The sequence below is a fragment of the Silene latifolia genome, chromosome 1, assembly GCF_048544455.1.
Source record: "Silene latifolia isolate original U9 population chromosome 1, ASM4854445v1, whole genome shotgun sequence".
Lineage (NCBI taxonomy): Eukaryota > Viridiplantae > Streptophyta > Magnoliopsida > Caryophyllales > Caryophyllaceae > Silene > Silene latifolia.
The window spans coordinates 34447462-34462083 of record NC_133526.1 but is presented as its reverse complement, the minus strand read 5'-3'; the positions used below and the strand labels follow the sequence as shown (position 1 = coordinate 34462083).

Here is a 14622-nt window from a genome sequence, read left to right as displayed (position 1 = left end):
ACATAAATGAAAAACTTGTAAAGAAACTCGTCGAGAATGGGACTATTCCCGCATTCGATTTTTCTACATTTGGCACGTGTGAATCATGTCTTATCGGCAAAATGACTCGAATTTCCTTCAAAGGTGTTGGAATGGGCGCTAGTGACCTATTAGGACTCATACATTGTGATGTTTGTGGACCTATGTAAATTACCGCTAGAGATGGCTATAGATATTTTATCACTTTCACAGACGATTTGAGTAGATACGGATATGTCTACTTAATGAAGCATAAAAGTGAGTCCTTTGAGAAATTCAAGGAATACCAGAATAAGGTTGAGAACCAACTGGGAAGAAAGGTTAAAGCACTCCGTTCAGATCGGGGTGGCGAATATCTTTCAAATGAGTTTGATCAACACCTTAAAGACTGTGGAATCGTTTTACAGTTAACTCCACCAGGAACACCTCAATTAAATGGTTTGTCCGAACGGAGAAATCGAACATTACTTGATATGGTTCGATCCATGATGAGTCACACGGTAGTACCTAATTCATTATGGGGTTTTAGTCTTTTGTCAGCTGCTCTTATACTTAACCGAAGTCCGACTAAAGCTGTCGACAAGACTCCATATGAAATGTGGAGGGGAACAGTCCCCAACTTGTCCTTTATTCGGGTTTGGGGCTGCGAGGCTTATGTTAAGTGGAGACACGAGGATAAGCTCAGACCGCGATCGGTCAAGACATACTTTATTGGTTATCCAAAAGGAATGTTTGGTCATTACTTCTATTCGCCTACCGAACATCGAGTTTTTGTTGCGGCTAGTGCGACGTTCTTAGAGAGAATTTCTCGAGAACAAGTCAAGTAATAGAACCTTCGAGCTGTCGGAGATTCAAGAACCAACAACCGAGGAACAGATGGAGGAAGTTGTTCCTCCAACTGATGATACGGTTAATATTCCTCAGGAACCTAGGAGGTCGGGTAGAGTCTCTAATCCTCCGGACAGATACATTGGTATGGTTGAGGAGAGTGACGTTTTGCTCCTAGAGAGTAATAAACCCGCTACCTATAAAGGTGCCATGACTTGTTCCGACTCAAAGCTATGGCTTGAAGCCATGCAATCCGAGATGGACTCCATGTATGAGAATGACGTATGGGATCTAGTTTATTTACCTAATAAGGTAAAACCTCTACAGTGCAAATGGCTTTACAAAATAAAGCGTTCTGTAGACGGGCAACCAGATACCTATAAGGCACGACTAGTGGCAAAAGGTTTCACTCAAGTGCACGGATTTCATTATGATGAAATTTTTGCACCCGTAGTTATGTTGCGTTCCATTCGGATTATCTTAGCGATTGCCGCTTTTCATGATTATGAAATTTGGCAAATGGATGTGAAAACCGCCTTCTTAAACGGTTATTTGGAGGAAGAGTTGTACATGGTACAACCCGAAGGTTTTATAGATCCTGAAAATCCTAAGAAAGTGTGCAAGCTTAAGCGTTCCATTTATGGGCTTAAGCAAGCTTCTTGGAGTTGGAATCATCGTTTCGACCAGGTGATAAAAGAGTATGGTTTCACTCGATCGGTCGAGGAACCATGCTTATATATCAAGTCGAGTGGGAGCAAGATTGTTTTCTTGATATTGTATGTTGATGACATACTCTTGATTGGGAATGACATTCCTCTCTTATCTTCGGTTAAAGGATGGTTGAAGAACCATTTCCAGATGAAAGATCTGGGTGAGGCACAACGCATATTGGGAATCCGTATCTATCGAGATAGATCACGACGGACGTTATCACTGAGTCAGGAGTCTTATTTGGATAAGATTCTTGAAAGGTTCAGCATGACCAACTCCAAGAAGGGGAACCTTCCAATGACGTCTGGGATGCAGTTGAGTAAGTCTCAGTCACCCATGACGCCTGAAGGTATTGAGCGCATGAGTCGTGTTCCTTATGCATCAGCAATAGGATCAATCATGTATGCCATGATATGCACACGTCCAGACGTAGCATATGCATTGAGTATGACGAGTCGGTACCAAAAGAATCCAGGTGAAACACACTAGATAGCTGTTAAAAACATCCTTAAGTACCTACGGAGGACTAAGGATAGGGTATTGACTTATAGAGGAGATACTAAGCTATGCGCAATCGGTTACGCAGATTCTAGCTTCCAAACGGATCGAGATGATTCAAAATCTCAGTCTGGATTCGTCTTCACTCTTAATGGTGCTGCGGTCAGCTGGAAGAGTTCCAAACAGGATGTTTTAGCAAATTCTACTACTGAATCCGAGTACTATGCCGCTTTGGAAGCAGCAAAGGAAGCTATATGGATGCGTCAATTTTTACAAGGACTTACGATAGTTCCTAGTTCGAATGACCCGATCACCATCTATTGTGACAACAGAGGTGCCATCTTCCAAGCTAAGGAGCTAAAGTCTAGCAACAAGTTTAGACATGTACATCGGAAAGCTCACCTGATTCGTGATTACGTGGAGATAGTTATTGACAAGATAGCTTTGGATGATAACATCGCGGATCCTCTCACTAAACCGTTGAATTATGATAAGTATGAAGGGCACGTTATTTCCATGGGAATTAAACGTGTTCCTGAGTTGTAGTAGTTGATTATGGATTCGATACATTATCCTTTTCATATACTATTTATAACTTCATCATTTTATTTCATATTTTGTTTTTCATGTGGATTGTACTGACAACTTTGAACGCCACAAAGTGAACTGAATTACATTATATTTGTTTTGGTCCGTAATCGCCTACATGAGCTGATAACTCTGGTTATTATATTGTGCAGTCGATTGATAGTGGGTTCAACGAGCCATAAGTCAAATAGTTGGCTGATCGATCACAGATGTGAGTTATAACAATACCTCGTAGGACAATAAATTGTGACAACGTAATGGAGTCCTAAATGTTTAAAAACATTCGGTGCCAGGTCGTGGATTGGACGTCTATTGTGTTCCTAGAGTCGAATCTTTTGACTATCGACTGTCTCTTGAGATTAAGGCTGTTTTTGGATAACTTTGGTTTCTTTCTCATGGTCTGCCGTAACAGGAGGCTAAGCAGTTTTTTTCTGGGTCATTTAATACTGTGCTTATATCTGCAGGATTCGAGTTGAAGAAAATATCCAACCTTTATCAGGTTTAGTTATTTCTCAGGGCCACTCAAGGAGTTGTAACTGAAATGCATGGCCGTGCTCAAATGATGATTCGTTTATCAGTTAAGTTACTCACTAGTCGGGGAAACCACTATTGATATTGATCACTTGTAAAATACGACCTTTGTGAATACGGATTTTGCAAATTGTTTTACATTGAGGGGGAGAAATTTTAGGATATGAGAATCGGTTATCGCACATACACTTGTGAGGACAAGTGGGAGTTTGTTGGAGCTTGTGTCCTCCACAATTAGTGTGATAACATTTATAAATCTCTTATAGGTTCACAAGGGTATACTTCGTATTTTATCAGTTGATTAACGATTACTTAATAACGGTTGGCTTGCTAGAAAGTTTGACGTTATTATCATACTGATGGCGGTGATCAACTAGTCCCTAAAAGTCACACCTAAAGGATGTGTTTGAGAGATGTGATTGTATGAAAATATAATCACATTGATGCCTAACTAAAAGGTTAGTCCAAGTTTTTGACTAAACAGTTAGTCAATGTGATGATGAGACGATTATTTAATACAATTAAATAATATTAGCTGAGACGAATTAACTGTCAATTCGTAAATTGAATATAATATGTTATATTTAATATATGTATATAATGTTAGCTTAAACGAATTAAGATGTTAATTCGTAATTAAACATAATCGGTTATATTTAATTAGCTAATTATAAATATGCGATATTTATAGTTAAAGTATATTTTATACGAGATTGTTATAATGAATGTTGTCAGGCCGGAATTAATAAATCGAATACAAACGGTTATGTATGGACTTATTAAATCGGGACAACATATATGATAATTAATAAAATGTACACATAATATACATTTTGATAACTACCCAAAAATAAGAAGATATTTTCTCCTTATTTTTGGTTGGTAGTTTTGACCGAAAAAAAAAAGGAAAGATCTCCTCGTATTACTCTTTTTCACGGTTTAATGGGAGTAGAGGTTAGATCATTTTTTTATTCTTTTTGACCTAATTTTTCCTCTTATCAAAAATCACACAAAACCCTAAATTAATTAGTGAATTTGGGGATCAATTCTAGCAAGAACAAAAGGGCATTGCTCATATCATCTTGGGTGCAACGATTAGGCGAATATCAATTTTGATATTGTTCTTATACCATATTTGCAAGGACCACAGGTTGATTCTTAATCCCTATTCTATTTTGTTTATGCAATTCTTTTATGACTAGTTTTCATAGATTATAATTTCGTTATAATCCTTAATTTTAAGGGAAGTATACCGATATTTCCTACATACCGATTATAAGGGAAGTATACCGATTATAATCCGACTCAACTCATCTCCTATATAGGTATTTTGTACTTTATTTGCACGCATTTCAATGCATTTTGTGTAGTGCTTGGTTACAAATGTCCCCCGAATTGTCTACTTTGGTTTGTCTTGTATTATTTGCAGGTATGAACCAGAAATGAGCTTAATCAAGACTAAAACATGTACCTATGCATGAATTTAGTATATGAGTTGAGTCGGAGCTTGCAAACTACTAATTTGAGATGCGCAAAGGAGTAAGATAGTTAGGCGAGCAAAGGAAGAACTTCAAATTGCTAGTGCCTACTTTGAAGAGCCATATCTCAAGTTATACAAAATATTTTCAGGTTATTCTAATTGAAGATGAAAGCTTGTCCTCTTAGCTTTCCAACGCCACCGTAAACGCCCTGTTTACCCAAGTAACGAAGAAATGGCAGCCGTTTGAAGTTCAGTGCGCGAACCAGGAATTGTGCGCTAGAAAGTACTCGATCGAGTACAATTGTGTTCGATCGACTCCTTTTTCTACTCGATCGAGTAGTGCCTATTTAAGAAGTGCTCGATCGAGTACCTAAAGTACTCGATTGAGAGGTTTAGCTTGGTTTTGCTCGATCGAGTGATATAAAAGTCCTCGATCGAGTATTTAGCTATTATACTCGGGATTTTTATCCCGTGATAGGTTTAGTTTTGTTAATTTTCACTTCCTTATATAAGGGAGTCGTCATTAGGTCTAAACATCTTTCTTTTCTCTGTTTTTTCTCCCTTTTTGCAACCGGATACTGTTGAATGTTATTTTGCTCTTTCTTCCAGATCTGAACTCTTAATCTTTATATTATGTTTACCATTTCTTTATCTCTCTCTATGGTTTTAATTACTATTATGCATATCTAATCTCTTAATGCTAAGATTAGGGTAGTCATGGTAGTATAGCAATGATGCGATAGTTGGTTTAGGAGAATTAATGTGAGAATTGCTTCATTAACAATTTTATTATAATCGTTTAGTTGAATGCATGCTTCTAAACCCGTTAATTTGGTTAAGTTCAATCCTAGATCGGAAGATTGGGGTGAATAGACCTGTTATGAGCAATAGACTACACTAGTGAGGGCGGAAGCTAAGCTAGTTGTACTTTAGGACGGATAGCGGACCGGAAGGACCTTTCCTTTACCCTTCTCACATTAAATCGACAGACCTACCTTTAGCTGACTTGTGAATCTATCATGATAACGCGATATCCAAGCATCTCTCTCTTTATTTTCTCTCTACCCTTGCTTTCATTAGTTTAGTTAAAACAACTCAAAACCCCCAACTGTGACGTAGACAAACCGAATAGACAAGTAGATAGTGACCGCCTCCCTGTGGAGATCGACCCTACTTACTGCTAGCTTCTGTTAGTGTAACTAGGTATTTTATTTTTGGTACCTGACGACGGTATCAAATTTTGGCGCCGTTGCCGGGGAGGCAACTACTTTATTTATTTGTTTTATTTTGTCTGTTTTTAGCCTCAAGGGGTTTATCCCTTGAGGCCGTTCTAATCTTTTTCTTTAAGTGCTGTTTTGATAGGCCTTACAGGTCCTACCTACACAGTTCTAGGTAAAAGATCGTCAAAGGGAAGGCTTGAGTACCTTTGACCCGTCACCTATGTTCCATTATATGGCACAACAAGTGATTTACTGCGGGAGATGTGGTGCTGCTGAGCACAATGCAGCTTTTTGCTTAGCTAAAAATGACGGGGTTTATCCATTCAAGCAACGTAGACAAGCTAATCAATCTGTTTTAATTACGCCACCACTTCTACCCTATCAACAAGGCTACCAACAGCCTCCATTTATCTGGCCACCGCGACAACAAGCTCCTCCTCCTGATAGACAGAAAGAAGAGATTGCGGAGCTGAAATCTTTGATCAAGACACTTGCATTCAAAAAGCAAGAGTATGATAGACATACATACGCTCAAATCGATGAGCTTGAGTCTCAAATAGCTCGGCCTAGCCCGAGACGACCTTTAGGCACGCGGAGAGTGGTCTTTCCCAGGGAGGACCCGAGTTGCCTATCGTTGCTGATAGTTTATATGACTCGGAGTACGAAGATCTATCCGAAAATGAAGCGAGTTATGAAGATTTCTGCGATGCACTGCAAAGATCACTCGATCGAGCTAGTAATAGTGCTCGATCGAGTGGATTACCAGAGAAAATGTTCGATCGAACAGTTGATTCCACTCGATCGAACAACTGCTTAGAGGAAGTACTCGATAGAGCTGTTTCATGTACTCGATCGAGTGAAAATCATGAGGAAAGCTCTCGATCGAGTAATAATTCTACTCGATCGACTAATTTGGCCAGAGAGAGCAATGCAACGTCACTTGGGCTCGTTTTAGATGACGATTTTGATGATGATAATGGTTACGGTGAATCGCCCCTTTTCAAGGCCGAGCTGGATGCGCTTGAGACTGCGATTTACGGGATGTTATCCACAGAGGAGGGTGACGAGAAGACAGTTGAATCGGTAATTGCTCCTAGCACGGATGAGGTAATACATTCTTTTGTTAGTGATTCCATCATTGAGAGCAACCCACCTGAGGTAGTCAGTGATAATTTTATTGTTGTTAATATTAATAGTACGCTATCTCGTATGACTCGTGTTTTTTCTTTTAATGATGTACCCCCTCCCAGTTGGTCAATTAATTTAGCAGTTTTTCACCGTTCTTGTCATCTTAATTTTGTTAATCTGGAACGATACTCTAAATTATTGATAATTGCTCCCGAGCTGCTTTATTTGTTGATAAATTTAGGAGCTGCATAGGAAATTTGTTAGGCTTAAACGACTGTACATTTTATTTTCTTATGTCATTATTCTACTATGGTGCTACTTACAGTTTTGTGTAGCACATGCGCAGCTGTTTGATTGGCTACTGCGCTCTTTGAGCTGTTTTGACTGGAATAGATCAGAATGGCTGGAGGAAGAAAAGAAGGTCGAGCTGGGACCTGTCTAAAACTAGCGCTATCCGGAAGGCAACCCAGAATTTGCGCTTTTTAGTTGTTTTTCTAACATTTCAGTTTTTGTTGTGTGTTTAATAATTGGTCTTCTCGATCGAGCGCTTTACTTCCTTCGTTCGAACAGTTTTTGTAGCCTATTTTACTAGATCGAGTACTTTACCCTCTCGATCGAGTAGATTCGTCTCTAATGACGCTGTTCTGCAGCTGTTTGCGACCTCCCATATTGCTGGCTGGTTTGGAGAGGTCCCTACTTCGCGTTATCTTGTGAGTTTTCTGCATCTTCACTCTCTCCTTTTTAGTTTGCATTTCCTTTCCTTATTTTTGGGTACAATGAGGGCATTGTACGGTTTGGTTTGGGGAGGTTATGCATCCATATCTGTGTCTGCATATTGTTTTTATTGCATTTCTGTTGTCACGTTTAATTTCCGTATGCATTGTTGTTTATTTTTATAAAATTCAAAAATCTCATAAAAATAAAAAAAATTGATAAAAAAAAAATTCACGTTTATTTTAGCATATAGGTCGAGTCGGAAAGGTAGATTTCCGTGATGAAATTGCACTTTAACTTGTCATTTTTACTTGAGCCTTGCACTTTATTGACAGTTATTAGTTGAGTCTTACGCATATCTACGAGTTTTTGTTCAAATTTAGCCGACTGTGTAGACTTGACCTGATAATTTGGCAACCTATTTTACAATTTCTGAGATTAAGAGCCTTATAATTGGTGAAATTCATGACCAGTTTCATGTAGGATTTAGAGTAGTTACTCCTTCCATATCATGTATCATTAATTTGCACATATATGAAATTCAATCGCTTTTTGCCTACATACATTCGGGTTAGTGGTTGGTGTCACATGCAGGGAGGTGCTTACATTCCCTTTTTCTCTCATTTTTACCCATTTAACTCCACATTAGCCAAATTTCCCTTTTGACGCTTAACTACATCCAAATTTAGCCTGCCTTGTCAAGCTAGTTTAGTGTATGTTTTTGGCGGTATATAATTTATTGTGCCAAGTTTGGCTTGTATCCATTGATTTGGAGTTGGTATTTATGAAGAAAAGGAGGATGAAAAAAAAAAGAAAAAAAAGCGTGAAAAAGAAAAAAGAATTCGAAAAAAAAACGAGAAGAAAAATGATGATGCAAGAAACCGAAAAAAAAAGGAAGAAGATGTTGTTTGATTAGTCGGTTTCACTCCTATGCTTTATTTATATCGATTGAGGAGTATGTTCAGTTTGGTTTGGTGAGTTTTGTGCCAAATGAAGGGTACCGTGCTTAATTTTATAATTGAGTTGGAAATGGATGTTGTCATATGGTTTTATTTAGGTACTAGCTTGGCCGCCTATACCTCCACATTCTCATAAATGTTTTGCCTTTTCTTACCAATTGCCTCACTTTACCATATTTTTGTAAGCCCTCGGCTGTGACAAGACCTTGTTTGGTTGGAATGTGTGTACGGTAGCTAGAATTGTCTATCATATTAGCTGCATGCATGTTTATGTGGGTCGTAGTTTAGGTGAGCGACTATTTTCTTTCTCTCTTAAATACATATGCTTACCCTTTGCTTCATGAGAGAAGAGTGATCACGTGAGAGTCCGATTTTATTGGTCTTGCAAGGTCGATAGGTCCGCTCTATTTATGGACATCTTATAACTCGTTTGCGTGTTGACCGTTGTAGCTGTAACTGTTGATTTCTGTTACATTAAATTGGTTCAAGTAGACAAGTTATAGCTAGCTCTGGGCTTTCTTTTTCCGTTCCATTAGTTTTTCATATAGTTTGCTTGGGGACAAGCAAATGTTTGGTTTGGGGATATTTGATGCGTGCATTTTATATAGGTATTTTGTACTTTATTTGCACGCATTTCAATGCATTTTGTGTAGTGTTTGGTTACAAATGTCCCCCGAATTGTCTACTTTGGTTTGTCTTGTATTATTTGCAGGTATGAACCAGAAATGAGCATAATCAAGACTAAAACATGTCCCTATGCATGAATTTAGGAGATGAGTTGAGTTGGAGCTTGCAAACTACTATTTTGAGGTGCGCAAAGGAGTAAGATAGCTAGGCGAGCAAAGGAAGAACTTCAAATTGCTAGTGCCTAATTTTAAGAGCCATATCTCGAGTTATACAGCATATTTTCAGGTTATTCCAATTGGAGATGAAAGTTTGTCCTCTTAGCTTTCCAACAACATCGGAAACGCTCTGTTTACCCAAGCAACGAAGAAATGGCAGCCGTTTGAAGTTCACTGCGTGAAGCAGGAATTGTGCGTTGGAAAGTACTCGATCGAGTACAATTGTGTTCGATCGACTCCTTTTTCTACTCGATCGAGTAGTGCCTATTTAATAAGTGCTCGATCGAGTACCTCAAGTACTTGATCGAGAGGTTTTAGCTTGGTTTTGCTCGATCGAGTGATATAAAAGTTCTCGATCGAGTATTTAGCTATTATACTCGGGATTTTTATCCCGTGATAGGTTTAGTTTTGTTAATTTTCACTTCCCTATATAAGGGAGTCGTCATTAGGTCTAAAGATCTTTCTTTTATCTCTTTTTTCTCCCTTTTTGCAACCGGATACTGTTGAATGTTATTTTGGTCTTTCTTCCAGATCTGAACTCTTGTAATCTCTCTTCCCTCTTATTCTAAGTATTATTTCTCTTCCTTTAATCTTTATATTATGTTTACCATTTCTTTATCTCTCTCTATGGTTTTAATTACTATTATGCATAGCTAATCTCTTAATGCTAGGATTAGGGTAGTCATGATAGTATAGCAATGATGCGATAGTTGGTTTAGGAGAATTAATGTGAGAATTGCTTCATTAACAATTTTATTATAATCGTTTAGTTGAATGCATGCATTTAAACCCGTTAATTTGGTTAAGTTCAATCCTAGATCGGAAGATTGGAGTGAATAGACCTGTTATGACCAATAGACTACACTAGTGAGGGCGGAAGCTAAGCTAGTTGTACTTTAGGACGGATAGCCGACCGGAAGGACCTTTCCTTTACCCTTCTCACATTAAATCGACAGACCTACCTTTAGCTGACTTGTGAATCTATCATGATAACCCGATATCCTAGCATCTATCTCTTTATTTTTTCTCTACCCTTGCTTTCATTAATTTAGTTAAAACAATTCAAAACTCCCAACTGTGACGTAGACAGACCGAATAGACAAGTAGATAGTGACCGCCTCCCTGTGGAGATCGACCCTACTTACTGCTAGCTTCTGTTAGTGCAACTAGGTATTTTATTTTTGGTACCTGACGACGGTATCAGGCTTCAATCACAAATGGCCAATACCAATCCACCCGGTTTTTATCAACCTAGAGGTGGATATCTTAATCAAAGAAACAACACTGGAAATCAAATCCAAACTTTGGGAACCAACCTCTAGGTTACCAAGATTTTGGGGGCAACCAAAACAATCAAGGGAACCAAATAAATCAAGCCAATCAAGGGATTGGTCAAGGGTTTGCTCAAGGGTTTTAAGAACAAGGTCAAGGACCAAACTTCAACAACAATGGTCCAAGAGGAAACTATCAAGGGGGACCAAATTACAATAACAATCAAGGCCCCAACACCTGAAACGACTACGGGTTCCCTCTACCCATTGTCAATCAACCCTATCAAGAGCCTATGGTTGACACTTCCCAAGGTGAAATCATAAAGATGTTGAAAAATATGCAAATGCAACATAGCCAAGACTTGGCTAATTTCAAGATGGCTAGTCAACAAGAAAATGCCAACCAAAAAATGGCTCACCAAAAGGAAATGAGGGAAATTGAGGCCCAATTGGCCGCTCATGCTCTTGCTAACCCCCATAGGTTACCCGGTGGCTTGTTAGCTTAAAATAAAAACTCCAAGGATGCCTTTTATAGCCACCAAGCACATGCAGTGGTGTTGAAAAATGGAATAGAGCTTCAAGATCCTTACAAGCACCTCGAGATAGACATTGATGTTGATCCCAATAGAAAGAGGACGGAAATGAATGGTGGAAAGGAAAGCCCACCGATGACACCATCGGCAAGGGTGAGTGAAGCAAAGAAGGGGAAGAAGACATGTGAAGAATCCTTAAGTGGGGGAGTACAAATGGGAAAGGAAGTTGATGGCTTAGTTGAAGATCTACCTTATGAGGAAGAAGGGGGTAAAGATGCTACCAAAGAAGTGCTCTTGCAACCCGCCACAAAGGTAACAAAGAAATCAAAGCCTCCAAAGGTACTATTTGATTCTCAACTTGTTACCCATATTCCTTACCCCTCAAGAGTAATAAAGAGTAGGGAAAACTTTAAGTATGCCAAGTTTTGTGACATGCTTGAGAAGCTTGAAGTAACCCTACCCTTTACCGAAGTGGTTTTGAACATGCCAACTTACACAAAATTTTTGAAGAACATATTGACCAATAAAAGAGTCTTGGATGACCAAGAAATAGTGGAAATAGAAGAGGCATGTAGTGATCATATCCTTCAAAAAATTCCCACTAAACTTGGTGACCCGGGAAGTTTTTCAATTTCTTGTGTGGTTGGTGGTGTTCCGATTTCAAGAGCTCTTTGTGACTTGTTAGCAAGTGTGAGTGTCATACCTCTAAAGGTTGCAAGGAAAATTGGCATTCATAGTCTTGCTCCTACTACCATGACCCTCCCATTGGCGGATAGGTCCGTTAAACGCCCTTTGGGGGTGCTTGAAGACATACCTGTCAAAGTCAGAAAATATTTAATCCCGGCCGATTTTGTTGTCCTTGACATCTCGGAGGATAGCCATACCCCTATTATCCTAGGTAGGCCATTCTTGGCTACCGGAGGACTACTTATTGATGTAAGAAATGGGCGGCTAACCTTCCGGATTGAGGGTGACAAGGTCGAATTTAATCTTCCAAATTTGATGAAAGGCCCCAAAGTTGAAAGAGCATGCACTATTGAAGTGATTGATGAAGTAGTTAAAGCGGTGGCTCGGGAAGAGTCGGAGATAGAAGAAGCCTTCCAAATCTCCCTACATGATGAGGAAATGAAAGAAGACCATGAGGTCGATGATGAAATTTTGAAGAAAGTGAAGGGACTTCTCCCTCCAAAGGTACAACTCAAACCTCTACCTCCCTCACTCAAGTATGCCTTTCTTGGTGAGGGAGAGTCTTATCCCGTGATTATCAATGCCAACCTAAGTGAGGCTCAAGAGATGAAACTTTTAAAAGTCTTGAAAGCTTACAAGAGCTCACTAGGGTATAACATTGAGGACATCAAGGAATTAAGTCCAAATTTATGCATGCATAGGATCATGTTAGAGGAGGGAAGTCAACCTAAGGTTAAAGGTCTACGGCGAATAAACCCCAAGATGGCCGAGGTTGTGAAAAATGAGGTCTTAAAATTGCTTGAAGCGGGGATTATTTACCAAATCACCGATAGTAAGTCGGTGAGTCCCGTCTATGTAGTACCCAAGAAAGGTGGGGTGACTATGGTGGAACAAGAGGATGGGACTCACATGCCTACTCGTCCGGTGACCGGGTGGCGGATGTGCATTGATTATATATAGAAAACTAAATACGGCCACCCTTAAAGACCACTTCCCCATCCCCTTCATCGATCAAATGTTATAAAGGCTAGTGGTGCATGCTTACTATTGTTTTCTTGATGGATACTGTGGATTTTTCCAAATCCCAATCCATCCGGAGGACTAAGAGAAAACAACATTTACATGCCCCATTGGATTTTATGCTTACCGGAGAATGCCATTTGGGTTGTGTAATGCACCCGACACCTTTCAAAGATGTATGATAGCCATTTTATCGGATTTTCTTGAAAAGAGCATGAAAGTATTCATGGATGACTTTAGTGTCCATGGAGACTCCTTTGACCATGGACTTGTTAATTTGACTAATGTTTTGAAGAGATATGAAGAGCACAATCTAGTTTTAAATAAGAAAAAAAATGTCATTTCATGGTTGAAGAAGGGATTGTGCTCGGTCACATTATCTCCAAGAGGGGCATTGAGGTTGATGGAGCCAAAGAGGCTATCATATAAAATTTATCACCTCCCTCAAATGTGAATAGGTGAGGAGTTTTCTTGGCCATGCCGGATTTTATAGGCGATTCATTAAAGACTTTTCAAAGATTGCAAAACCATTAACCTCACTTCTCCTCAAAGATGTGCCTTTTGTGTTTGATGAAGTTTGTCTTGAGTCATTCCATAGGTTGAAGCAAGATTTGGTCTCGGCATATATAATTCGGGCTCCGGATTGGAATCTTCCATTCGAGATTATATGTAATGCGTCAGATTTTGCGGTGGGCGCGGTTTTAGGCCAAGTAGTTGACAAAAGGCACCATCTCATCTACTACACTAGCAAAACTCTTGACCAATCCCAATGCAACTATTCAACTATCGAGAAGGAGGTGTTGGCCATAGTTCATGCTATTGAGAAATTCCGGCAATATGTGGTTGGCTCTAAGGTGGTGGTGTATACCGATCACACCGCTTTGAGGCAACACATGGTAAAGAAGGATGCCAAGACAAGGCTCTTGAGGTGGGTTTTATTGCTTCAAGAGTTTGAATTGGAGATCAAGGACAAGGCAGGAACCGAGAACGTTTTGGCCAACCACCTATCTCGGTTAATGGTTGAAGATCATGGAATTCAAGATGAAAGTGGGCCGTTTAATGAATGGCTAAGAGAATATAGTCTTATGGGAGTTAGCACCACCACTCCATGGTTTGGGGACCTTGCAAACTACTTGGTAAATGGGTTTATACCGGATGAGCTTGACTCAAGATAAAAGCGGAAATTGAGGCATGATGCCAAGAGATATTTTTGGAATGATCCCCACTTGTTTCATAAGTGTGGGGATGAGATGTTCCGGAGATGCGTGTCAAGAGAAGAAGGCATGGAAATCGTTGATCGAGTACAAAATTCGGCCTATGGAGGACACTTGGCCACTTCAAGAACCATTGCCAAGATCCTCCAAGGCGGATTTTATTGGCCCTCTATGTTCAAAGACATCCACTACTTGGTGAAATCATGTGACGCTTGTCAATGGACCGGTAACATCGGCAAAAGGAATGAGATGCCCCTTAACAACATCCTTGAAATTGAGCTATCGATTGTTGGGGCATAGACTTCATGGGACCATTTCCCAACTCATGCGGCAATGAATACATTTTGGTCGCCGTAGACTATGTTTTTAAGTGGATAGAG

The 14622-nt window shown here is 39.5% G+C and overlaps 1 protein-coding gene across 1 annotated transcript; it reads left to right on the top strand.

The window, feature by feature from the left end:
* The first annotated feature begins 11114 nt into the window (after window positions 1-11114).
* Window positions 11115-14203, top strand: LOC141643851 (uncharacterized). The gene is made up of 3 exons (XM_074453177.1): window positions 11115-11269; window positions 11324-12848; window positions 13487-14203. The coding sequence occupies exons 1-3, from the start codon at window positions 11115-11117 to the stop codon at window positions 14201-14203; spliced, it is 2397 nt and encodes a 798-aa protein (XP_074309278.1).
* Window positions 14204-14622: the final 419 nt, after the last annotated feature.